Below are 27,971 nucleotides of genomic sequence, written 5' to 3'. Positions count from 1 at the left end.
TCAACCTGAAGTTGCCACTCAACAATCTCAGACATCGATACCCATGCACAACCGAGGATTCGGGGTCTATACTTATCCTAATGGCTATCAAAGACAGGCAGTGGTATGTACATTTATACAATTAGATCGAGTACTACATTTATATAATATTAAACTAACTCCCTTTTATTCATACTATTTCTTAGCAAATTAACACAAGAGGAAATCAATCATTAGCTTCATCACAAGTCACAACAGAAACCTCTACTCAGGTACATCACTTAAACACAATTAGAAATCCTAAGATAAAAATATATAAGATATAAGATTACAGTTCATAACTTATTTTTTTATTTTTTTTAATATAATTTTCAGGGCTCTGCAAGCCTTTATTGATAGTACTAATGTGTGCTTCTGCTACAAAGGAAAGACAAATAAGCTACAGACCATGAAGATGAAGAAAATGCTTTGCTTTTTATTTTTTTTTCTTTTTAATTATTATTGAAAGAATTATTTTTTTGGATAACAAATATTTTTTTAAAAAAAAAAAAAAAAAAAAAAAAAAAAAAAAAAAAAACCAAAGCTTTTGTTGTTTTGTTGTTGCACTCTCTTAATTTCAAACAATTATACTTTTGAGACAATCAGCAAGAATAATTAATGAAGGGATTAAATTCATTTGGTTTAATCAAGGCAATAATGAGGGGACTTAATTCTTTACAAGGGACTTAATTCTTCTTGAGTTAAAGGTGAGTTAAGTCACCAGAAAACACCCCCTTTAATCGGAAATTTAACCCCAATCCCTTTTTCCTCTATAAAATAAATTGAGTCCCCTTTCCCCATATTTTGCAACAATTAAGTCCCCTGTTTTATACTTAACTCCATAAAGTCACTAACTAACCTGTCATCAATTGTCTATAATTGTTAAGATTGATACTCAATGGCTTGCCCTTCTCATTGATTATGATCAAATATTTATACAAGTGGTCTCCTTGAGCAACAAGGAAGATAATATCAAAGATAATATTAAACTAGGAAACTAATTATCCTAGCCTAAAATAATAACATAAATATAGCTAGGAATTATATCTTGCCTAACCATAAGATCTTGAAGATATTCTATCATATCTTTCCTAACAATAATTGATGCTACATGCCATATGATTTCTGCAAGTATGGTGAGCCCGGGAGCACCTACCACCACCACAAGGTCCACAACGTTTGAAAATCTGAGCACACTATGCTTGTTACTTTATTAGGTGGGCACGCAATTCTAGATTTCTAGTCCCTACTTTATCCTTTCTCCGTTTTTTTTTATATGCATTACTTTGACAATTGCACTATTCACAAATCATAGTTGACTTAATTTTTTCACCTCTAAAAAGTAAATAAATGTTATTATATTATATAGCATTAGATTTTATTATATATCATTAGATTTGTTATAATGTCTAGTTTCATAATATAATTTTATTACAATTTTTACTAATACACAATTAAAGATATTTATGGTCAAAGTAGCATCTCGGCAAATATACCGGTCAAACTGATGCATATATATATATATATATATATAAAAAAAAAAAAAAAAAAACCAGAGGGAGCATGAGTATTACTCCCTCTTTTTTCATAACAGCTACATTTTGGCTAGTATATAGTTTAGCCATTTTAATTGACTCAATATATAAGAGATAATGGAGTATTAAAAAATTATTAAAAAAAAAAAATTACAGATATAGGAGTTAATAGGTTAACACTCCCTCCATTTTTAAATATTTGCTCCATTTCTATTTTTTGCACTATTCATTTATCCTACTTTGACTAATGTTTGTGATTTATAATCCATCCGTTTTTTTTTATATGCATCACTTTCCTTTTATGGGTGTTTTTTTTATATGCATCACTTCTATATTTGGTAAGGTTATACTATATTTTATTATTTCTCTCTTTTACTATAAACCCCACTCAAATTATTTTATCATTTCTCTCTATTCTATGTCCCCACTTAAATAATAAAATATCTATTTTCTCTCACATACTTTCTCTTTCATGGTCCCCATCATACTTTTATTATAATAATTTATTCACCCACTCACAATATTATATTTATCTTCTAAAACTATGTGCATTCCCAAGTGATGGATATAAATAAAAAACGGAGGGAGTACATAAGAAAGAATATAGTTTTGTGGGTACTTGTTGAAATCATCTTAATGATTAGATTATTAATTTTCAATTGTTAGAATTTATACTTATTGATTATTAAAGCTATTAGTGATCAAAGATTAGCATCGGCATGCGTGTCCAAGAGAAATGGAGCAAGTATTTAAAAACGGAGGAAGTAAAAAGTAATGAATGTGAGAGAAGAGGAAATAAATTATATAAATAAAAGAAGTCAATTTTGATGGAATCATAGGAGAAGTGATAATATTATTATTATTATTTTTTTTTTGCTATAAAAGAAAGTTTAACACTAAGGGAAAAATAATATCAGTTCAGTAAAATTAATTTCAGTTCAGTAAAAATAAGTTCATTTCAGTAAAATTCAGTTTTCCTAAAGATGAATTATAATATAAAATCTGTAAAAATAATTTCAGTTCAGCAAAAATAATTTCAGTTCATTAAAATTAATTTCTGTTCAATAAAAATAATTTAAGTTCAGCAAATATAATTTTATTAAAGTAAAAAATAATTTCTGTACAGCAAAAATAAGGTGAAGTGAACGACATAACAAGGCCTTAAAATATAAAAAATAAAAAATAAATAAAAAAAAACCAACAGCATTTATTAAGTGTTACATAAGCAAAAGAATAAGTCTTTACATAAATATTATTGTAAAACTGTCAGTTTGAGCATAATATAAACTATTTTGTTCGTAACTTTAACCACTTAAGAGATACTTTTTAATTTGTTGTTGTTTGAATTTTATTTTAATATGTAATTTCTTATAGACTTGTGATTACATATTATAAAGTCTAATATGATTAATCTAATACATTTTAAATTTTTTGTAAGATAAAATTTATTAATAGAAAAATAATACTGTAAGTCTGTAACTTTTATGGTCCAAATCCTCTATCCCACTATTGTGTCCCATTTCATGTCTCATTCAATTTGATTGGTCTACGTCATTTTAAACATCAATAATCTTTCTTTAAATTAATTTTTAATAGAAAATTAAATTACTAGTAAATAAATACTTACATAATTTATATTTTAGCCCTTTTTTCTTCTTTATACATTTACATTTAATTCAATCTCATTTTTTTGTCTTTATACTATATCCACAACACGATAACATTACGAAGAACTTTAATTTTTTTAATTGCATCCACAAATATTAAAGCACTACCATTCACTTTAATGGATACTCCACGAAAATATTGACAAACGATTTCGACAATTTACCATACGAGGTATGAATTGGTTGAGTTTTATTCTTAATTGAATTATGTATCTATGAAATACTGTATGCATATGTTTTATTTCTGGTCATTAAGGAAGCTATTGGAGTGTATATTAATTGCTTAGGTTTTGGATACATGTATTTTTTATCGATTTTTATATGTGAATTTTTAGTGGTACAAAATTATTATTTTTATAAAGAAGATGAGTACAGTTATGGAGGTAGTGTAAGGAAAAAATAAAAATGAGATTGAATTAAACGTAATTGTATAAAAGTGGAAAAAAAAAGACTAGAATATAAATTATGTAAAAAAATTATTTAATTTAGTTTGCTATTAAAAATTAAATAAAGAATATTGATATTTAAATGATATGGACCAATTAAACTGAATGGAACATGAAATGGGACACAATAGTGGGATAGAGGATTCGGATCCGTATAAAGAGTAACTTAAGTATTTTTAAAGTAACTTTAACCCGTTTTACAATAAACTAACGTACACCCACCATTTAGAGAATTAAAGGGAGTACATAAACAAAACTGCAACATCACACGATTGCTATTAAAAAAAAATGCAACATCACACGTTATACACACAAGCTAAGAGACACACGCGATGCGTAAGTGTGCAATATATATATATAAAAAAAAAACTTTCAAGCTCATTTTTTTTTCCTAGAATGTTATCCACCTTAATCTAATAAATAAAATAAATTAATGAGTATATTAAAAAATTGTTGTTAAAAAAATATAGTTATATACATGTCAATGAGTTCATGAGGCTAAATAATAGAGTATGAATTATCTCAAATAAAAAAAAAATGATACTCCCTCCGTCCCTAAATTACATTCCTGTTTGGAAATTTACACGGGAAATAAGGAGGAAAGAATAAGACAAATAACAATAATTAGATAATGCAATGGGAAGTACAAAACATTAAATAATGTTTTTGATTAAAACAAAGATAGATTAGTTATTACTCATGACATGTCATCAATCCTTTGCAAAAAAAAAAAAAGGACCAATCACATGCTCCTAATTGAAAATTTTTAACCAATCATATTCATTGTAATTTGGCACAAGGATTATGAGTGAGATTAGGAAAGGATGAGTGAGAAAGCATGAAATATAAAACAGAAAAAGATAGTTGTTTTACTAAAAAAAAAATTACCAAAAAATAGAAAGGAGGAATGTAATTTTGAAATACCAAAAATAGAAAGGAGGAATGTAATTTAGGGACGGAGGGAGTAGTTTTTTTAAACAATAAAAAAAAAGATGTGTATTTTGGAAAAGTAAAATTTATCGTCCAAAACCCCTTTTAACTTTATACATTACTCCCTCCGTGTTTTTCTAAGTGTTACAATTTGACTGGCATATAGTTTTAAGCAATTTAATTGACCTAAATAAAATAAGACGTAAGCGAGGTAGTTGGAGTATTAAAAAATTGTACAAGAAAGACAGTGAAGTTAATAGTTTATTGAAAAGTAATGAATGTGAGACGAAAGATATAATAATAAAAGTAATAGTGGATTTGGGTGGGAACCATGAGAGGAAATCGATATAATATTTTAATATAGCTTTTTGTCAAAAAAAGGAAGTGTAACACTTATTAAAACACGGAGAGACTACTATAACTTGTCACTATAAGTAATGGGGGTAACCTTCGCTATCACACATATACAGTTGTACATATAAGATACAACTATACAAGTATGGGCAACGTTCATACACGTATTTAAATATTTAATCTTGCCCCCATAATAAAACACCAAAAATAGAATTACAAAAAAAAAATTAATAAATAAATATCTTGCCCCCATATTATATTACGGTATTACCCGCCCCAAAAATAATTTTTATGCACATGATTACTACTTAATCCGTATAATAACACTTTATGCATTATAATTTCATTGACATCTAAATTAAAGAGAATATGATGAATGTAGCATCGTTGACCTCCTAAATCCTAACGACCGAGCTCTCTCAATAACTTGTACTTATATATATTTGGGGTAAAGACTAAACAAGCAATGCATCATTCTTTTTCTTTCCTAAAACGGCTAAACCATGGAAGACTATAAGAAGCTCAACATAGTAATGTTCCCATGGCTAGCATTTGGTCACATGCTACCTTTCCTAGAGCTCTCCAAACGATTAGCTGCAAAGGGACACCACATTTTTTTTGTTTCAACCCCTCGAAACCTCGAACGCCTTCCAAACATCCCTGAAAACTTAGCCCCTTTGATCACTCTAGTCCCTCTTCCATTACCTCGAGTTGAAAAGCTTCCACCAAATGCTGAAGCCACCACCGACGTAGGGTTTAGTATGGGATTTGATCTCCTAAAAAAGGCCTACGACGGTTTACAAGATCCTATGAAAACTTTTCTAGAAACTTCTGCTGCTACTTATCCATTAGACTGGATCTTCTACGACTTCAGTTGTTACTGGCTACCTCCTATTGCTGAAAAACTTGGCATTCGAAAAGCATTCTTCTCCATATTTAGTGCAAGGATGCTTACAATCGTAGGTCCAATAATTCAGGATAATGGTACTGCTGATGAATTCTTTACCAATGCTGAATTCCTAACTAGCCCTCCACCGTGGATCCCCTTCCCGAAAAGCACTGTCTACTTTCTTCCTTACGAAGCAAGGATGTTTCACAAATTCACAACAACAACAACTTCATCAGGTGTTACTGATATTTTCCGTTTTAAAACTGCTTGTAACAGCAGTGATATGATCATTGTACGTGGCTGCTTGGAGCTAGAAGCTGAATACCTTCAACTTGTAGACAAACTTATTGCTGAGAAGACAGTGCTTCCTGCGGGGTTGCTACCACCCTCTATGGAGGAAAGCCGTGAAGATGACGCGCACAACTCAATTTTTGGTTGGCTGGAGAAACAAAGAAGTGGTTCAGTGGTGTATGTAGCTCTAGGGAGTGAGGTCGAGGTAAGTCAAGAACAGCTCACTGAGTTGGCACTTGGTTTGGAGTTATCTAAGTTGCCTTTCTTATGGGCACTTCGGAGATCAGTTGGTTCTTCTGTGGAATTGCCTGATGGGTTTGTGGAGCGTACTCGAGATCGTGGGTTGGTTTGGACGAACTGGGCACCTCAGCTCAAGATACTGCAACATGATTCAGGGCCTGTTCACATTTACTTAATTTCAGTTCAGTTTAGTTCAGTTCAGCTCCAATCAGTTCAGTTCAGTTCAGCTCTTAATTTCCCTCTCACATAAAATATTCATTTCAGCTCAATTCAGTTCAGTTCAGTTCCAATCAGTTCAGTTCAGCTCCAATCAGTTCAGTTCAGCTCAGTTTAGTAAATATGAACAGGCCCTCAGTGGGTGGGTTTTTGAATCATGCTGGGTTTAGCTCTATTGTTGAGACACTTATGTTCGGGAAGCCACTAATAATGCTTCCATTGGTGGTGGATCAAGGGATAAATGCAAGATTGGCGGAGGAGAAAAGAGTCGGAATTGAAATACCAAGGAATAAGGAAGACGGGTCATTTACTAGAAGCTCAGTGGCTCAGTCACTTGCATTGGTGCTCCAGGATGAAGCTGGTAAGATCTACAGAAATGAGGCTAAGAAATATATTCCAGTGATTGCTAATGAAAGCTTGCATGACAAATACATTGATGATCTTATTTATCATCTTTATGAATACAAATCTGAAACTTAGCAATCGATAAATTTGCTTACAGATCTATCTCAGGACAAGAATAAGCTGTAATTTATTTTCTTCGGTTTTTTTTTAATTGAAACGTTTTGCATATTACACTATGTTAGTATCATATCTTTAACAATTCCATGCTAATGGTAAAAGGGTAGTCATGACTTCTCAACTCGATCTTAAACAAACATACATTGTAATACTGCAACAAAAATCAACAGGTATATACTCAGAAAATTTGGTGGATTAATAGGACTCATAACATAAAATGTGATATGCTTGAACTGATAACAGGGAAAAACCTGATAACTCACGCGTAAATGAGTCTGTCCATGTTATTGCCGAACCATAACTTGCTGAAGCAATTGCTGCTCGACCTCAGATATTAACTACAAAATCAAACACATTACTATGTGCAAACTTCAAATTTCTATAGCTAAATGCCTAAATCAAACTCGTATATCCTGGCATTCTCATCGATTATTGACTAATCCATCCCTTAGCTCAAGCTAAATTCTCGTCTTTTACATATTAGATTTGAAATTTAAGAGCAGAAACTTAGGTCATATATCATAGCAATCTTTTTTTTTTTTTTTTTTCCAATCATTTTAGATAATCACTTAATCAGACAATGTCTACATATCGAATTGAATATTTAAAGTCATATATCATAATTCAATCACCAAATAATTCAAAAAACAACAAAATTCAATTCGAGCAAATCAGCAAAAAAAAAAAAAAGAAAAAATGAATGGAGCATGTACGAATTTGTCATCTAACTAACCAGCTTAATCGTTCTCTCTCTATATAACCAGCAAAAAACGGCAAACATAATTTAACAAAATTGATGATACCAGAAAATTGAAACAATTTTTTGGCAAAATTATAGCATAATACCAGCAAAAAAGCAAAACAATATCAAACTTAGCAACGAATAACACAAAAATACCAGAATTTTTGCGATTTTACATTTGACCACAGAATTCTAGCAGCGAACCAACAGAGCAGCACATTAATGCTGAAGCGAATCAATTTCTGTGTAAATTAGGGTTTATTAGAAATACAATTTATTGCTAATTAGGATTTAGAGGAGATTCAGAAGAGGGGAAAATTGATTTGTGGCGAAAAGGTGGTAAAATTAAGCGTTAATTATTAGTTCGTATTATAATAATCCATACAGTACTGATGTAAAATTAATTTCAGTTTAAATCAGTCCTTAGTCAAGTACTATAGTTCACACGGTCACACCCCTCTGTTCCTCATTTATATTCCCGTTTTCCTTTTTGGGATTTCAAAATTACGTTCTTACTTTTCTTTTTTAGTACTCCCTCCGTCCCAAAAAGACTGACTTATTTGGGTTGATTACGCGGGTATTAAGGAAGTTAAATAAAAAGAGTAAAAGTATATTGGAAAGATAAATATACATGGGGGTTTGTATAAAAATAGAGAGAGAAAGTAATAAAATAAAATGGAAAATCAAAATTTTATATGGGAAAGCTAATTTTGCACAAATATTGTAGCAAATTGGTGGGTGTTTTAATGCAAATGGGTCATTCTTTTTGGGACAAAGTTTTGGCCAAATGGGTCGTTCTTTTTGGGACGGAGGGAGTAAGTAAATTTTTAACAAATATCCCAAATTATCCATATTTTTCTGTTTTTTAATTAATGTTTTCTCTTTTGTCTCACTCTTATTTTCTCATTCTCACTTTTATTAATGCCTTTAAAAAATGTGCATTACTTTAGATGAATATAATTGGTCATTTTATTTTTCACCAAAAATTATTATTAATCCTTTTTCATTTTAAAGGATTGATGACATGTGCATCATTAAATATTATTCAATCTTTGTTTTATTCAAAGACATCAATTAATGTCTTGTAATTCCCATTGTACTTTGTTTTATTCCAAGTTTCTTAATTCTCGTGTAATTTTAAAAATATGAATGTAAACAAGGGACGGAGGAAGTATCATTTTTATACAGTACTTTGTACTACAAATGTCCTATGGGGTCGTTAGTATTTTGTCGCCATATTCTACAATTGCATTGACAGAAATAACTAAGATAATACGGAGTACTACAATGCAATGCTACGATTTTGAGCATCACCAACAAGTATTCCCTCCGTTTTTAAATAATATTACATTTCTCCATGTACGGAGTTTTAGGAGAAATTGGAGAAGAGAAAGTCTAAAAGTAATAAAATTGGGTCCTTCTATTAGAGAGAAATGAATTAAATATTATAAAAGCTTTCCAAATAAGGAAATTGAGCAAGTATTTAAAAACGGCCTCAAAAGGAAAGTGAAGCAAGTATTTAAAAAACTGAGGAGTATTACATTACAAGTCTTACCACCTTAGGGCCTATTCCGATTTACTGAAAACAACTGAACTGAACAGAACTGATTGAAGTTGAACTGAACCGAACTAAAATGAATTGTTTATGAGAGAAAGAAATTAGGAACTTAACTGAATTGAACTGAAATTAAGCTGAACAGAACAGACCCTTAGCTATCTACGTTGTATATATTGTACATTATAAGGGGGATCGAACCCTCAATCTCTTACAAGAAGAAATAACCATTTCACCATCTAAGCCAATTGTCAAGTATATTATCAATATGTAAAAAAAATTATATAAGTGCAAACCACAAGAATCAATTAAAATAAAATATAGGAAAAATTGACATTTGCTACCGGCGAAAGTACATAGTATTACATTTACTACCCGTTTAATATTTTTTTTTATTTTGCTACCACCCAAAACTCTAAAATATTTATTTCACTACCACCTACTTACACCGTTACTATTTCCGTTAGTTGGGTTTTAGCCACCATTCAACCACCATACAGCCACCCTCCATTTCACTGCCACCCCTCCACCTCACTGCCGCCCCTCCCTCCTGTCGGTGTCGGCGCCGACGCAAACTCATCCCCCTCCCTTTCCCCCACCCCTACGCAGCCAACGGAACCCCCCTTCCCTTCCTCGTTCTCGCTGCCCCGACCTCACCCCGGAAACCAAAACCACCCCCACCGGAATTCGATCCCCAACCCCGTTCCCCCCACCGAAATCGATCCCCTCCCCTTCCCCTAACCTTTTCGGCCTTCCTAACCCTAAACCACCACCCCAAAACCACCATAAGCAAAACCCTAAATTCGTTTTGGGGTGGTGGTTTAGGGTTAGGAAAGGCCGAATTAAGGTTAGGGGAAGGGGAGGGGGGTCGATTACGGTGGGGGAACGGGGCTGGGGATTGGATTCCGGTGGGGGGAAGGGGAAAAGGGGTGGTTTTGGTTCCGGGGTGGGGTCGGGGCAGCGAGAACGGGGAAGGGAAGGGGGGGTTCCGTCGGCAGCGTAGGGGTGGGGGAAAGGGAGGGGGATAGGTTTGCGCCGGCGCCGGCTGAAGCTCTAGGCGCCGGCCGCCGGCTGGGGGGAGGGTCGGGGTGGCAGTTGAGGGGAGGGGTGGCTGGGTTACTTTTCTTTTTTAAATTTTTTTTTTTTTTTTTTTTTGGAATAAATTTAACGGAACCTAACGGATTCCGTTAAATGGTAGCGAAATTTGAATTTTGTGAATTTGTGTGGTAGCAAAATAAATTTTTTTTTTTAAACGGGTAGCAAATGTGACAAAGGGTGCTTTCGCCGGTAGTAAATGTCAATTTTTCCTAAAATATACTAAAAAAAAAAAAACTCACTTTTAGTTTGACAATAATAATCATTATACAATTTTAATAAGTCGTTTAAAAAATTTATCGATTGCACGTCTACAACGGTAACAACGCGGGGCAACGCCCGGGCTACTCACTAGTTTTATATATTAAAAATCGTTCCTAAATATGTCAATGTGCCACGTGTATCTCATTCTTGCACTAGCATAATGCCACATCATCGTTCAATATGCCACTGGTTAACCAAAAATGCATACAATAAGGTTTGAACACAAGACCTCATTGAATGAAACCAACTTATTACCATCCAAGCTATAAGCTTATGTTGTTCTCTCTATGCACATAAATATATAAATACATATTAGAAATAAAAGCAAAAATTATTTAAATCTATTTATTATTGTTATTGTAATACGAGTATTATAATTTCCGACAATAAAAATTTCTTTCAAGCTCTTTGATAATAAATATGATAAAAATACTCGAAGTAACACCCGGGCCAATGCTCGGGCCGAACACTAGTTGAATACCTTTAAATCATAACATACAAAATATTGAATATAGTTTTGTTCAAAAAACAATATTAAATATGATTCTCCTAATACAAATCTTTTTTAAAAAAATATTAAATTTCGATATGATATCATCAAATTAAACAACTTCGTTTTTAAATATTTGCTCCATTTCTTCATGCGCGGAGTTTTAGGAGAAATTGGAGAAAGTAATAAAGTATAAAGGTATTGGGGTTAGTGAAAGGTTAATTGGAGGAAAGAGAATCTAAAAGTAATAAAATTGGATCCTACTAGTTGAGAGAAATGCATTAAATATTATAAAAAGTTTTCCTGATAAAGAAATGGAGCAAATATTTAAAAACGGCCGTAAAAAAAGGTGAAGCAAATATTTAAAAACGGAGGGAGTATAAACAACAACTCGTAGCATCACTAGCACCACATACTAGTTTCACTTTTTAAAACATGCTAAATTCAAAGGCAAACGAAATTAATCCCTCTTATTTTTCCCCTCTAAAAATAACAAAACGACAATTACTTGCTTGCTTAATCAATACTTCCTCCGTTTCTGTTTAGTTGACACGTTTGATTTAGGCACATATATTAAGGAGAGGAGAGAGAGAGATAGAGAATGAAAAAGCAAGTGGGGTAGCTTGTAAATACAAGGTAAAAAATTTACCCAAAAAGAAAACGTGTCAACTAAAAGAAACGGAGGTAGCATGTTGTAACTTGCAAGTTTCCTATTGCATTATTGAATGTATTAGCTTTTATTTAATATGGCGATGGCGATGGCGATGGCGATTGCGATTGGCGAATGACGAGGGATGGTATATTGTTCCAATAGGAGGCCTACTAATTAAAAGATTCAAGACTTTTATATTTGAGTATGTCAGAAATGATAAATGAAATTTAAGCAACATTAAAACATGGAAAATGATAAATATATACGGAAGGACTACAAAAAATTGAAATAAGTAAATACGTATAATAAAACATCAATTACATTGATTGATTTACTAAAAAAAAAATACACAATTGATATATGTTGTATGCATTTTAAATTATTGCTAATTGGGAAGAAATTATCAACGGTAACCCTAATTTCTAAAACATTAAAATGGTGACCCTTCGTTTTTTTTTTCTTTTATACTCCCTTCGTTTTTAAATACTTGCTCCATTTCTCCATGCGCGGAGTTTTAGGAGAAATTGGAGAAAGTAATAAAATATAACAGTAGTAGGGTGGGTGGAAAAATAAAAAATTGTATAAAGCAAAAGTAGCGGAGATAATAAGAGGAGAGAGAATATAAAATTAATAGAATATGATTTGTGTTGGGCCCACTAGGTGAGAGAAATTAATTAAATATTGTAAAAACTTTCCAAATAAGGAAATGAGCAAGTATTTAAAAATGGCTGTAAAAGGAAAGTGGAGTAAGTATTTAAAAACGGAGGGAGTATATAAGGAACCTAAAGAAGTATTTATTCCCACAAAAAACACTAAACAAGCAATACATCATTCTTTCTCTATCCCATACCATGGAAGACAATAAGAAGCTCAACATAGTTATGTTCCCATGGCTAGCATTTGGTCACATACTACCTTACCTAGAGCTCTCCAAACGCCTAGCTACAAAGGGACACCACATTTTCTTTGTTTCAACCCCTCGAAATCTCAACCGCCTTCCAAAAATAACCGAAAACTTGGCCACTTTGATCACTCTAGTCCCTCTTCCATTGCCTAGAGTTGAAAACCTACCACCAAATGCTGAAGCCACCACCGACGTTGGCTATAGTATGGGGTTCGATCTTCTAAAGAAGGCCTACGACGGTTTACAAGAGCCTATGAAAAATTTTCTAGAAACTTCTGTTGCTACTCATCCATTAGACTGGATCATCTATGATTTCAGCTGTTACTGGCTATCTCCTATTGCGGAAAAACTTGGAATTCGAAAAGCATTCTTCTCCATATTAGGTGCAAGAATGCTTACAATCTTTGGTCCATTAAGTCAATATAATGGTCCTGCTGCTGATTCACTTACCAATGCCGAATTTTTAACTACCCCTCCACCATGGATCCCCTTTCCGAAAAGCACCGTCTACTTTCTACCTTACGAAGCAAGGATATTACACAAAAACTTAACAGCAGAGACTTCTTCAGGTGTTTCTGATTTATTCCGTTTTAAGACTATTTGTAACAGCGTTGATTTGATCCTTGTACGTGGTTGCTTGGAGCTCGAAGCTGATTACCTTCAACTTTTAGATAAACTTATAGCTGAGAAGCCAGTGCTTCCTGTGGGGTTGCTACCACCCTCTATGCAGGTAAGCGCTGAAGATGAAGTGCATAATTCGATTTTTGGTTGGCTAGAGAAACAAAGAAGCGGTTCAGTAGTGTATGTAGCCCTAGGGAGTGAGGTTGAACCAAGTCAAGAACAGCTCACTGAGATAGCACTTGGATTGGAGTTATCTAAGTTGCCTTTCTTTTGGGCATTTAGGAGATCAAATGGTTCTTCTGCAGACCTGCCTGACGGGTTTCTTGAGCGTACTAAAGATCGTGGGTTGGTTTGGACAAGCTGGGCACCTCAGCTCAAAATACTGCAGCATGATTCAGTGGGAGGGATATTGACACATGCTGGGTTAAGCTCTATCATCGAGACACTAATGTTTGGAAAGCCATTAATAATGCTGCCATTGATGCTGGATCAAGGGATAAATGCGAGATTTATGGAGGAGAAAAGAGTTGGAGTAGAAATACCAAGGAATAAGGAAGATGGGTCATTTACTAGAAGCTCAGTGGCTCAGGCACTTGCACTGGTGCTCCAAGATGAAGCTGGTAAAGTGTACAGAGATGAGGCTAAGAAGTATAAACCAATTATTGCTAATGAAAGCTTGCATGACCAATATATTGATAAAATTATTGAACATCTATATGCCTACAAATCTGAAACATAACGATCATCGATCAATTAATTTGCTTATAGATCTATGTTAATCTTGGAGTTCTTCAGTCTATTTTTAATTGATGAATTTGCTAATAAATAAATCTTTGTTAAGGTCATATTTCTCAATAAAAGAATAAAATGTACTATGTTCTTTCGTATCTGAACTATGTTCTTAGAGCAAAATTGTACCTTGAATATGAGTTTCTCAACTCAATCTTTCAAACATACTTTGTAATCATATAGTATTCAAAGAATTACTACTCAAAAAAGATGTCCTTGGTGGTTCTCCCTGGAGATACACTCTGCGACGTACCTCCGCCAACATCATTTAATAATTCAACTAGGTTAGACCCCGTGCCATGCACGGAAATTTTTAATAACTAATTTTAAATTAACATTGTATAAGTAAATTTACATATCTGAATATTATGATGGATTATAAAATAGCCTATTTGTCAAGCGGATCTTTTAAAATATGCATTTGATTGTGGAAGGATACATGCATACATCAAATATTTTTATTTATGTAAATAAGAAATTTGTTTTATATTTAAGTTTATAATTGGCAATAAATATTAGGACGGATCAAATCTTTTTATTTATGTATTTGTTTTTTAAATGGATTTTTTTAAAAACAAAATTTAAAAATATAATCGACACACCAGAAAATGACACGTGTCATTGCTGGTGTGTCTTTTAGTATATAGTATTGATTGGAAATTCTCTCTTTCGATGTGGGTGTGAATGTATTTAGTGTGCGAAATGGAACAACTAAAGAAAAGGGTACGAATAGTCATTTTTCGAGCTATTTACCTTGTTGGGCATTTTTAGGTAGGATCTTGGATGGAAAAGCGAAGAAAAAAGCAAGAGCAGAGAGCTCTTAATTGTATCCAGCTAACTGGTAGCCAAATGTTCAAATTGAAGCTAACTTTAGGCTTCATTTAAAATTGGAAAAAAAAGTCAATAGAAAGTCCTATAGCTAAGGAAATCTAGTAAAACAATCTACAACAGAGATTAACTTGGATTAAATAAGTGACATTAGACATATATTTTACCATTACTCGTATAACTGGGCAGAACCTGAAAACCCACATGTAATTTAGTCCAAGTTATTGCCGAAGCATCTGCTGCAACTGAAGGACTTGATGCCTTTGCTCTGGAGGCAAAAGATTAATCTGCTCTGGCGTGAGACTCATAACTTGCTGAAGCAATTGCTGCTCCACCTCAGGGGTTAACTGCAAGAACAAACACAATTTACTAGGTGCAAGCTTCAAGAATCTTTAGGTAAATAGGTTTGCAAATGACTTACTGGAGGTGGACGAGGAGGCTGATTGCCTACAGGCTGTGGTCCTGGACCCAAAGATGGTGCAGGAAGCTGTGCCCCAGACGTGTTTTCTCGAGAAACAGGTGGCCAAGAGGATGGCCTTTCCATCTGCATTTTGTTAGCGCTCTGGTGATTAAAGTCAACATTCATATGTGAGCCTCCTGACTGGGGGAAAAAAAATCAAATAAAGATGTTTAATAATGCAGAGCCACTTTGCCCAAAACTCAGTACAGAAGTTTTCACTACTTTAAAAGGTTATTTAGGGAAAATTGAAAGCTGCTCATACAGGCAAATCAGTCAAGCTGCTCACAATGAAAATCAAACGTCTAAAAATTTTCTACACAAATTGACAAACAGGCAAGTTTTACAATTTTGGAAGATCAAGCTCAGATGGGTTGCATGATTGTGTCAAATACTCTCAGATTAGAGTATTCTCAGGCTACAACATATTCAAATTAAAGAGTTAGTATAAAAATTCTCTTTGCTTATTACTCTCTCTTTCAACATCAAACCAGACCTGAAATAAATCAGACTAGATCCCACATGATTATTTATTTTCTTATAATTAAACCAGGAGATATGATCTTGATAAGACCACACCAGGCCAAATCAAAAATTTCAAATCAGACCAGATCAAACCTTATTTTAGTAAAGAGAACATAACCCAAGTCTACATCATAATCTCTTCAACAAAACAGTTCAATACTCTTTTATAAAAGAAAAATTACCATATAATTACATGCATTGAGCTTTTGAATTGATCAGTGCTGGAGAATTTTTTGACTAGTTAGAAAAAGCAGAGTTTAAGGTCTATACTGCCTATATACACACTTGATAAGTGTCAAAAATTTTAAGGTTCAGACAGTGGAAAATTTCCAAAATCCTCACTCAAATCTTAAGAAAGCATGTCATGTAAAAATATATTGCCAAGATGAGTTTAAATGAGTTCAATTCATGTTTATAATAAATTAACTAGAGTAGCTGACTTTTTACTCAATTTGACTTTGTATTATCACATTATAAAATAGATCTACTATAGGGTGCAATACAGTTCTGCATCATATCTTGCAAAATATTATCCAAATCACCAAGAATAAATCCTGAGTTAGCTAAAGATGATTTCATAATGACCAAAAGAAGGGCACATGGATTGATACTCCATATAAGAATTGGAAAGTCCCTCCCACAGTAAAAACGGCGGATGGCACATCACTCAATAATGCCTATGCTTATCACCTTAGTGCACCTCACAACTTCTAATAAACGGTTAGTGAGTATCTCTTAGCCAGATGTGTCTTTTATGGTCTGTTAAGATGAAAAGAAAAGGAAAGCAAGAAAGACAAGAAAATAAATCAAAAACCCATATTTATCAAAATTCATTGGCTGGAATTAAAAAGGAAAAAGAAAAAAAAGAAGTTTCTATTCTTTTTTACAACAAAGGATGATGATTCACATAATAGTAGATACTCCTACAAGTGTCCACTAAGCCCCAAACTACATCTTCTTCAAACAATCTGTCACTGCTTTCATCTTTAGCCACAGCCTTCGTTCATGTCACCACCCTCATTCTAGCCGTCTTTGTTGCATTCACTGCAACTCCTAAGTGAATTCCAATTCCAAGACTTCTCTCAACAAATGACAAGTGTATCACTGCTGAAAAGTAATCGCTCTCAAGTTCCAAACATTGAATATCAAAGGGCCTAGACCTTGACATTTGATGTTAGACCACCGAGGAATGATATGACCATCAAACAGCAAGATTTCATTTACCAGCAAGAGAGAGGAAAAGGCCTACACACTTTCCCTTCTTTTCACAGGTCTACTTATTTGGCCTTAAGAGGTGGTGTTGGAAGTTATTTAGGCATGACTATAAGAGAGGTGGAGTTGGGCAGGGCATGTGGCTGTAGTTGGGTGACGAGACAAAAATCACTGAATTGGCATGGTCTTGGTGAGAGAGGAAACAAATGTGGGTTGTAAGCGGTGTATGAAGTTAAAAAGGAGGTGTTTACACTGGATAAGGAATAACAAAGATGAACCTTGGCTGGTATTGGGAATATAATGGGGATGGCAAGGTGGGATGTGGAGTTGCATACAGCCAAGAAGAATCCACACAGTCCCTGCTGAAAATCCTCCTCCTCCCCTCTTTGGTGGGGGAAAAGGCATAAGGGGTTTAGGGTAATTCTATTAGGAGGCATTTGGTTCACAAGATGGTATGGGGTTGGAATCAAGAACGAAATCAGGGTGGTAAGAGAAAACTTGAATTTTCAAACAATGTGCTTAGTTTTGTACAGGAATCATGAGCGACACACACCTCTCCTCTTGGGTTTCTAAAACCCCATACCTTAGGTTTGAGGTATGGGTTTACAAATGAAAATTTCTAAACCAAACAATTGACCTAGGTTTCAGCCATTCCAAATTGATAAATCATACCCCTTTCATCCCATAATATAGTGCCTTATTTTTTTCTTTTTAGTCAAACTTTAAAACTTTGACTGAAAATTCTCATTAATAACATACAAAAAACAAAATCATGTGAGATATTGTTTTATTCATCTCAATGTGTAATTTTATAATATTGACTTTTTGTCATTTTTGTTATTGCGTAACTAAAGATATTGATGGTCAAAGGCACTTCTTGAGGACTGCGTAAAAAAATGGGCACTATATTATGGGACGAGGGATTGCCTTATTAGTGTCAACCAAAAACCCCTTAAGGTTGCTGGGAAATTGAAGAAACACAACAAAAGGTTCCATAATTCCCTTTCCTAATTACTTGAAACCAAACAAACCCTTAGCTTGGTTCTACAGCTTCTACTACTCTAAAGATTTAACTTAGTAATGAAAAATTCTTGGACACCATCACTCTCTTATAACAAATTCAGAATTATGCTTCACTACACACTAAATACACAAAAAGTAAAATGCACTCCACTCTACACCCATGTTCAGTACCTTGCGGGTCAATATACATGCCACCTATCAACCCCCTCACTGCACCAACATCACTTCCTGACCCTAAAAATGCAGAGAGGAAAAAGGGACGCGTTGCTAGACAATAGAGCTTAAAAAGGCCACAGGTATAGCGATAATATAACTGATGACCAAATAGATTAAATTGTAATTTTATGAGCGCAATCAAGGTTGTTATAGAAAACTTATATCCAAATACAAATATAAGCCAAGAAAAAGCAAGATAAACACAATTAATTGCAATACAACAATCACTTGCTTAGTAGCTATGTTCCCCATTGCACTATTGAATATTTGAGCATTAAAAATACCTGATACTGATGAGGTGGCTGGTGAGGGAGAGGAGGCGGTTGCCCTTGAGTAAATGGTCCAGCTCCAGCAGGAGGCCTGCTACTTGTCTAGAAATGTCAACAGAAAGCAATTAAAATGAAGTAGAATCATAACAACGTTGACAGATGCTAGGAAATAATACAAGCCAAGCCAAGCCTTGCCAACCCATCCCCACCCCCTCCCCCAAGAAAACATAAAATTAGAACACAAAATGAAGACATAGTAACCAACAGTTAACATTTTCCCCTAAATAAATTACAGCTTACATGATACATAGGCTGAGAATGGTGCATTTGAGGGATGCCAGCATTCTGAAAGTTGACATTTGTTCCAATTGGTGGTTGATACTGCATCTGAATTGGAGGCCTAGGCTGTGGAGGTAGTGGAGGTTGTAGTTGATGATGAGAAACACCAGTTGTTTGCATTGGTTGCTGTAAATGGCCAGGCACAGGTGGCATGGGTGGTTGATGAACAGGAGGCGGCTGTGATCCAGAATGCATCGGTAGTGGGGGCATATTAGGAAGTTGAGAAGATTGCGGATGTGGCATTTGGCTTGCCTGGGTATTCAAGGGACCCCTAGGCTGCTCAACTACTTGTGGTGGTATGGACTGAGGATGCATACCCTGCACAGGAGTTGACGCGATTGGCAATGAAGGTTGATTATGTTGTTGCTTTCTCACAGGAACTTGAGCCTGGGATATATTAGCTTGGTCCGGCAAACTAACTTGCTTAGGTGCTGAGTGAGCTGCATGGATATTTGTTTGCTGAACAGGAGGTGATGGTTGTGGAGCTGCCTGAGGCTGATTGCTCTGAACCTGTGTCATAGTCTATTAGTTATGCAAAACTTAGTAGCTAAAGGTGGAAGAAATTATACACAGAGAAAAGTGTTACCGCTTGCGGGGCCTGCACCATACCAAGCATGATTTGTGCCTGTTGGGGCATGCAATGGAAATTTAGAATCAACAGCCAAACAAAGGTTGCAAATAAAGACTACTTCAAGTAAAAAGCTATTCCAAGACATAAGATTAGTGTGCGTAATTCCACTTATATGCAATTCTTAAGAGAGCAAACATAATTCCTTCATAAATAAAACCCTGCCACTTATATTCTTAATTACATTAAAAGCAAGACTCTCCAATACAGAAAGAAATACAACAGTATCAACTATCAATATAGAAGACAATTACAATGCATGAAAATGCAGAATAGTTTGGAGTTTATACCAACACTGAATTTAACACCAACTACCAGCCACAATATCTAATGATCATGCATCATCAGATCACCACATACCAAACTGCTAGAGTTGCATAACAAGTATATCAAAGAGTGAAATAAATATAATGTAGAGGTTACAGTTACACAATCAAATACCATTTCATAACTTATTAAAGAAAGAAAATACATCTACCATCTTAGTATGGGATTAGAGTTAACTATAAGAGAGTTTCCCTCAATATTATGGATCAAGAAACTTTCAAACCAGTATATCGGCAGGAAGTGTTGGTGCCAGATTGAAATTCCTGCAGCACTTGCTTGGTATTGTAAACTGAATTCCTTAACTTACAGCTTCCCACTAAATAAATACTTCCTCCGTTCTTTATTAATTGACACATTTCTTTTTGGCAAAAGACAAAAATACCCTTATTCATCCCCACCCACACTCCAACCTTTGGATTAAAAGTAAGCAACCAAGAAACCTCTCTCATAGTATACAGTGCTCAAAAAAAGAATCAATATCAGTTGATGATTATGGTAATTAGGGACGTGTTTGTATATGTAAATGCTTACAACAAAGATATATATATAAATTATATATAAAAAAAGGGAACAGAAAAGAAGGTTGTTCAACTAGCTAAAGAAAAGCCATTATTCAAGAACGGATCGGAGATTATGATACACAACAATAGTAAAAGATTCCTCTCTCATTCCACATCATTTCATTTTCTCCTATCAGATCACTTACCCACTCCTCTTTCCAGTGACCAAAAGTTTAAACTGTTGTCACTTCCTATGTATCAGTTCATGCTTTCATATCATTCAACTGGATTACCTGACTGCTAGTTTCATCTTCTCTCCCCTTGATCTGTCTCCTCACATTTTCAGAGGATTGCTGGTGCTTTACTTCTTAGAGTTTGACAACCCCACCCCCCCCCCCCCCTCCTCCGGTGATAAAAAGGGAAAAAAGTCACTTAGTGACCCCAACAAGGGTGCGATATTGATGAACTTTTGGGCTCTTTACATTTGATTCTCCACAAAATTACAAAAATGTACCTAGAGTATAATTTCCAAGGGATGGAGGCATTTCATTACATGCTTAAGATTACATGATCCCATCATCTACAAATGACATTTGCCAATAGCAACACACTACGAAAGATCTTTACCATTTGATAATTTTCACATGCCAAGGCCTCCACATGAATGTGGAAGTAACATGCTTTCCTCTCATAGCAAAGGAAAATTTAGTAGATTATACAAAGTACAATACAATTGTATTTCTTTCTTCTTTAAATCGCTAGGCACTTCAACATTTGACATAAACATCGAATATAATCCTAATATCTCCAAGGTAACGCATTTAAGGTACAAAAAGTTCTCTCTCGTTAAGTATCACACTCCTTGCTATTCAAACATCTCAAAAAAAGAAATACCAAATACTAGTATAATTAGAGATAGGCCAATAAGAAACACTATTTTCTCAACGGAGAGAGGCGCAATAATGATATACGAGTAAAATTACATCAATTCACCCAATTACATAGTAATATATCCCCAAAATGGTTCAAAACCATAGCAGATAATTAAGATACTCCAATAAACAAATTCAAAGAATATTAATTCACCAACATTGCTCAGAAACGTCTCGTAACGACGGACAAAACCTTCCCAGACAATTCAAATAATCTCGTATTCAACTCCAAAATTCAGTTCACCCTAAATTGAACATTAATACTTCTACAGTTCCACCCTCATAACCAGATAAATCAGTATTTTATGCAATGATAACAAGCTAATAAATTGATGAAAAATAACAAAAAAAAAATTGATAAATTCCCAAAAATAACAAATAAAAACCTAATTCAAACCTGAAATAGGGCTCTTGTTAAAAGAGGGTTCTGAATCAAAATCTTTCTCGCTTGATGCTGATTTTGCTCAATTAGAGACTGCAAAAAACAAAATTAACAAGATTATCAACAAATTTCGCAAACAATTCGCTAATAAAGAGTGTTAAATTGATTAATTTCGTAATAATCTAGCAATGAATATAAAGAAAAATACTCAAAGAAATTGCCTTCATTTGACACATGATGTCGTAAAGTTGATTCTTTGACATTCCGGCGAGGTTTGACGCCAGGCCGTCGCCGGAAATTTGATTTCCCGCCATTGCGTTTCCGATGAGAGAGAAAGTTGATGCTGTAGAGAGTTGAGCTCTGTAATTATGTTTTTTTTTAGGAAAAGCTATGTAATTATGTTTGGGCCTTTGGGGGAAAAAAATCTCTCCTAAAATTAAACACAAGTTCTTATTTCCTCAAAAAAAAAAAAAAAAAAAAAAAAAAAAAAAAAAAAAAGTTCTTATTGTTTCAAAAAAACACAAGTTCTTATATTTAGGCAATTACTCCCTCCGTCCCTAAATGATAGTCCCTTATGGCTTATTGTTAGTTCCAAAATGATAGTCCCATTTGCTTTTTTCAAGTACCATTAATATCAATTTTTTATCAAAATTCTCTCTAATTACAACAATATTTGTGCAAATTTATCTATCCTATATAAATTTTGTTTTCCAATGTACTTTTATTACTTTCTCTCTCTACTATTTTACATACCCAATGTAAATTTATCTTTCCAATGTAATTTTACTACTTTTATTTAAGTTTCTTAATTCCCGTGATTTTTGCCCATAAGGGACTATCATTTGGGGACGGAGGGAGTAGTATTATATACTCCTGGATTACGGTACTCCACTACTCCATACCCAATATACGTGAGTTATTTTGCCGAAGTCTTATGTTATTTTGCTTAAAACCTTGTGGTATTTTGCTTAAACAATACTAGTATGTTATTCACTTATTTACTTTAACATCATTTATAAAAAAAAAAAAATGTATTAAAATAACATATAAATATTTAAAAAATAACATACATATAATTTGAAATAATAAGAGGTTCACATCAAAATAACATGAATTTTATAAACTTGAGGTACAACAAAAGGATTAATGTTGATTAAAAAAAAAAAAAAAAAACAACATGCAAATATAGAATAACATATACTTATTTTAAAATAACATATATATATAAATTGAAGTAACAAAAAGTTCATATTAAAATAACATAACTTTTTTAAACCTGGAGTACCATGCACACGGTACTCCAGGAGTAGCATAGAATTTGCGATATTTAGGGCATGTTTTGAATTGTTTATGAGACAAGGAAATTAGATTTTGAACTGAATTGAACTAAACTGAAATTAAGTTGAAGAGAACCGGACGTTAATGAAAATTTTAAGGTACAGACAAAAAAATGCGGAAAGAATATGTAGAAGTTTTTTAAAGAACATAAAGCTGTTTTGTAAAGAATATATAATTGTTTTGTAAAGAACATCCAATTTTATGTTTTTTTTATACATCTAAAGAACATCCGTAATATTTATAAAGAACATGAAAATATTATGTAATAAACATTATTTATGTATATTCACCATAATTTTTTTTAAAAAAAAATCAAAGAACATTTCACAATAAGTAATCAACATTGTATCACAAATAAAAGTACATTACACTGACGATTAAAGAACATGAACATATGTTCTTTTCACTCTTTTTTAATATAAATATGTTCTTTTTACTTTAGATATATGTTCATTACTTTTTAATAGTATGTTCTTTTCACTACAACGGTATGTTCTTTACATGTGTGTAATATGTTCTTTTCGCGAAACGGCTATACGATGCAAGGTACCCACGCCTTTAGGAACCACGCATTGGGACCTTAATTGGGTTACTCGATCAATATTACAGGTACATTTTATTAGTGTTACAGTGATTACTCAATAAGTGTAATAGGCCGGATTACTTTGTTCTTTTTCAAACGGTCACATTGTGTGGCCAACCGCACACAAAGCGTATTGTTCACCTTTTAATTACCTTATACCACTCAGGGGGCGTTTGGTATGACTAATGGAGATGGAGTGGAAAAGAGAACAAATAAGTGGGAGGAAAGAGATCATTTAACTCTTACCTTTCCGTTTGTTTGGTTTAATTATGAAAAGGAATCACTTAAATCTTTCTTTATTTTTGTTTGAGGAGTGTAAGGGAAATTGTTACTTTAGGTTTTAGAGAGGTAACAAATGGGTGGAAACCATTACCCTTGAGTAATGGTAATTGTTACCCAAACCTTCCAACCAAACACTTGATAACGGTAATAATTTATTTGAATCCGTTTCCAATCAAAATCACTCCAACGTCCAACCAACACATGCTCTCAATTCCTACTAAATACGGTTAATTCTTGGGAGGTGATTTCCTTCTCCATTCCCTTCCCTACATTTCTAAGAACTTGGTTTTGGGTTGGATAATTTTTCGTGAAAAATTATGGTCTATTAAAAGAGGTTTATGCTTCTTACGGAAAACCAGGTACAGAGTGTATAAAGAATTAAGTCGTATGGATGTATAATAACAAAGCCAAAAGGTGAAACATCATTGATCATTATGCAACTACATCAAACACTACTTGGTAAAGGGCATTATTTTCCCTTACAAATTTAATGTATCCATAGCTAAAGTAAGTAATCAACATTAATTTTGTCTTTTTTGCAATCAATCACTTTTTATTACTTTTCTACTATCTTCATTTTGCTATGTAATACTCACTTTCTATAGCTACCTAAACCTATGAAAAGTAAAATGAGAATCATACATGTGAGTATTAAAGATGAGAGATATTGAGAGTAGGAGAATTGGATCTTATAAAGTGGGGTTGTAGATGATAAAAAATAAAAAAGTTATCACAAAAGGAATAAATAAAAGTGAATAAAATTTAGAAAACGAAAACTGAGTAAGACTTGAAAAACGGAGGTAGTATCTTATACATGAATCTTGCTACACCCCAACGTTAGATGATTTTTTATGGAAGAGAGGGGCAAAGCCTCAAAGCAACAAACAAACACACACAAAGACAAAGACAAGCAAAAGAAAAGAAACAAAGAGTACAACAAACTAAAGAACTAGGAAAGCTTAAGCCATAAGGGTAGGGCTGAGCAAAACTACCCGAAAAATTGAAAACCCGAAAAACTGATCCGTAACCGTTTCGAAAATTAGGGTACCCGTTTCGATAATTTGTTATCGGGTATGGTTATGGGTATCATTTTAAAAATAAAGGTTACCCGATCCGATCCGATAAGCATTTTTTTTGCTATTTTTCCCTACTTAAATCTATTAATATAAATCTAAAATTTACTTTACTTCATAATCACTTTATAATTACAATGATAAGTAATATTATTAATAATTTGGTCAAGATCATATGGTATTGTTGCTAATTAGTTGTAAATTATATCATAATAACTACATAATAAGTTTAATTATCATTATTAGATATCTTATTGGGTACCAGATAACCGATCCGAAAATCCGGGTACCCGGACTTATCGGTTCCGGTTATGGGTATCACTTTTAGTGATTTTGGTTATCGGGTACCCGAACCATTAGTATAACGGTACGGGTACCCGTCCCATGCTCACCCCTACATAAGGGTCTACACTCTACACTCCATTATTAAAACCTCCGGGCAAATATCTTAGAGTCCAACAAACTAAAGCATGCTCGCATAGGTCCTTTTTGGGGTTTTGTTACTTAATGTAGTTGTCGTGTCATCGTGTGTGTGGTGTTGTATTGTTTTTGGGGGCGCCCCGGTTTCTCTTCTTGATAAACAAGAAGTGTTTCTCTAGTGGAAAATGTGTAATAAAAACTGACAAATAATATGAAAGGAATTCCGCTTAACCTCTTCATTAAACTTCACAGCATATATATAATACAACCCTAGAGCAATATTTCCTATTCCTATACAGCACATCAATTAGGAAATATTATCATATCACTAAAGATATTATCACAATATATTATATGATAGAATTAGTTTCCTAATTCTATCTCAACATCCCCCCTCGAGATGGAGCATGGAGATCTCTAATGCCCATCTTGCCAAGTAAAAACTCAAATTGTGCCTTCCCTAAGGCTTTTGTAAAAATATCCGCCAATTGGATCTTCGTGGAAACATACGATGGCTTAATCACTCCTTCTAGAATAGCATCTCTAATAAAGTGACAATCCACCTCAATGTGTTTTGTCCTCTCATGAAACACCGGATTGTTAGCTATATGAAGTGCCGATTGACTATCACAATACATGTTCATACCTTGTTTATGCTCTACACCCAAAGACCGAAGTATTTGCTTCAAGTGTTTCAACTCACATGTCAACATTGTCATTGACCTATACTCGGCGTCTGTGGAACTTGTAGCTACTGTTGGTTGCTTTTTAGTCTTCCAAGACACAGGGGATAATCCAAGTAATACAAACCAACCAGTCAACGATCTACGAGACAAAGGACAACTTGCCCAATCCGAGTCACACCAACCTTCCAACTGGAGACTACTATCAGACCTCAAGAGAATTCCCTGACCCGGACATTTCTTCAAATATCTAACTACTCTCAAAGCTGCTTCCCAATGTTCTACTTTTGGGCATTGCATAAATTGGGACAAAATATGCACCGAATAAGCCAAATCCGGCCTTGTGACTGCCAAGTATATAAGTCGACCAATCAATCTCCTATACCGTTCACCATATGCAAACTCCTTCCCCTCTGCTAATGCAAGTTTATGATTTTGCACCATCGGAAAGTCTGCCGGTTTTGCTCCTAGTAACCCTGTCTCAGAAATAATATCCAATGCATACTTACGTTGACACACATAGAAACCATGTTTACTACGTGCTACTTCTAACCCCAGAAAATATTTCACGGCACCCAAATCCTTCATTTTAAAACATTCACACAAGTATGCTTTAAAACTTTCCAATGCAAAAGTATTATTTCCTGCAATTATCATATCATCCACGTAAACTAGGACACTCAACTGCATTCCACCCTTCGACAGAGTGAACAAAGAATAATCTTGGTATGACTGTTTGAAACCATATTTTTTCAAGGCTGTAGACAATTTTGCAAACCAACACCTCGGAGCTTGCTTCAATCCGTATAAGGACTTCTCCATCCGACAAACCTTATCTGAGTTGCCTTTTTGAAATCCCGGTGGCACTTTCATATAGATCTCCTCCTCTAAATCACCATGCAAGAAAGCATTATGTACATCCATTTGATGTACATCCCAATTTTTAACTGCTGCAACTGCTAAGAACGTACGGACGGTAGTCATTTTTGCCACTGGAGCGAATGTTTCATTGTAATCGACCCCTTCTTCTTGATGATTGCCAAGCACCACAAGTCTTGCTTTTAATCTTATTAGATTACCTGCCTCATCTCTCTTCTCGATATAAACCCACTTGCTTCCAAGTGCTTTCTTTCCTACCGGAAGATTCACCAAGGTCCAAGTACCTTGATCTTCGAGTGCCTTTATTTCTAAGGCCATAGCTTCTCTCCACCCTTCATGTTTCATTGCTTCCTTGAAAGATCTCGGTATTCGTGCTTCTGTGACTGCAGCAATATAATTTCTATGTTTTTCGGAAAACCGATCATAATTAACAAAATATGTTATAGGATAGAGACTACCTAAGGAAGATGATGCCGCAAGTGAACTTGGACTATTATTTTTCCGTATGGTGTGTGTTACGCAATCTCGAAGCTTGGTCGAACGATATTTCACTCGCTTCCCTCTCCCCAAATTATCTTCATTCACTACATCAATTTGAGGAGCATTGATCTGATTTTTTGCCTCAATTTCATCATCATCTTCGGTCTCAAGTTGCCCAGCAGTGTGGTCCGCAACCTGGTCGCGGCTTCCTTCACTTTCCCGCAGGTGGGTTGCGGACTGCACTGGTTGGGCTGTTCCAGGCAGCTGCTCGAGCCCCTGCGTGTGGTGCTGCTGTTGTTCTGCACTCCCAGCGTGCGCTGGGTTTCCAGCGGCCAGACCAGAAGGTCGTGGCTGCTGTTGGGGTTGCTGGTCAGC

General features: G+C 34.3%; 1 protein-coding gene and 2 pseudogenes across 3 annotated transcripts; 2 read left to right on the top strand and 1 right to left on the bottom strand.

The window, feature by feature from the left end:
- The first annotated feature begins 5,453 nt into the window (after positions 1–5,453).
- LOC145597098 (putative UDP-rhamnose:rhamnosyltransferase 1 pseudogene) lies at positions 5,454–7,401 on the top strand (annotated as a pseudogene).
- A 5,356-nt stretch (positions 7,402–12,757) lies between these two features.
- Positions 12,758–14,170, top strand: LOC145597097 (putative UDP-rhamnose:rhamnosyltransferase 1 pseudogene; annotated as a pseudogene).
- An 846-nt stretch (positions 14,171–15,016) lies between these two features.
- Positions 15,017–22,385, bottom strand: LOC145598481 (cleavage stimulating factor 64-like). 3 transcript variants are annotated; one of them, XM_081654840.1, is made up of 7 exons: positions 22,080–22,385; positions 21,874–21,951; positions 19,676–19,714; positions 19,051–19,599; positions 18,766–18,852; positions 15,470–15,610; positions 15,017–15,395 (listed from the first exon to the last, which is right to left on the bottom strand). In XM_081654840.1, the coding sequence occupies exons 1-7, from the start codon at positions 22,170–22,172 to the stop codon at positions 15,270–15,272; spliced, it is 1,113 nt and encodes a 370-aa protein (XP_081510966.1). In that variant the 5' UTR covers positions 22,173–22,385; the 3' UTR covers positions 15,017–15,269. The 3 variants fall into 3 exon arrangements, with proteins under 3 accessions (XP_081510966.1, XP_081510965.1, XP_081510967.1); XM_081654839.1 differs by having other exon boundaries at positions 15,470–15,649; positions 22,080–22,372; XM_081654841.1 differs by having other exon boundaries at positions 15,470–15,649; positions 22,067–22,175.
- Between the last annotated feature and the right edge of the window lie 5,586 nt (positions 22,386–27,971).

Source organism: Chenopodium album, chromosome 20 (assembly GCF_948465745.1).
Source record: "Chenopodium album chromosome 20, dcCheAlbu1.1, whole genome shotgun sequence".
NCBI classification, from domain to species: domain Eukaryota; kingdom Viridiplantae; phylum Streptophyta; class Magnoliopsida; order Caryophyllales; family Amaranthaceae; genus Chenopodium; species Chenopodium album.
Note: the sequence above shows the minus strand (reverse complement) of the source record. Positions and strands in the feature narration are given on the sequence as shown.

What these genes read in the sequence shown, in the direction of transcription:
- LOC145598481 (XM_081654839.1), bottom strand. Translation starts at nt 22,172, where the DNA reads ATGGCGGGAAATCAAATTTCCGGCGACGGCCTGGCGTCAAACCTCGCC. An exon ending in ACATCATGTGTCAAATGAAG is followed by an intron (nt 21,952 to 22,079) that starts GCAATTTCTTTG and finishes TGTTTTTTGCAG; the next exon opens with TCTCTAATTGAGCAAAATCA. An exon ending in ATTCTCAGCCTATGTATCAT is followed by an intron (nt 18,853 to 19,050) that starts GTAAGCTGTAAT and finishes TGACATTTCTAG; the next exon opens with ACAAGTAGCAGGCCTCCTGC.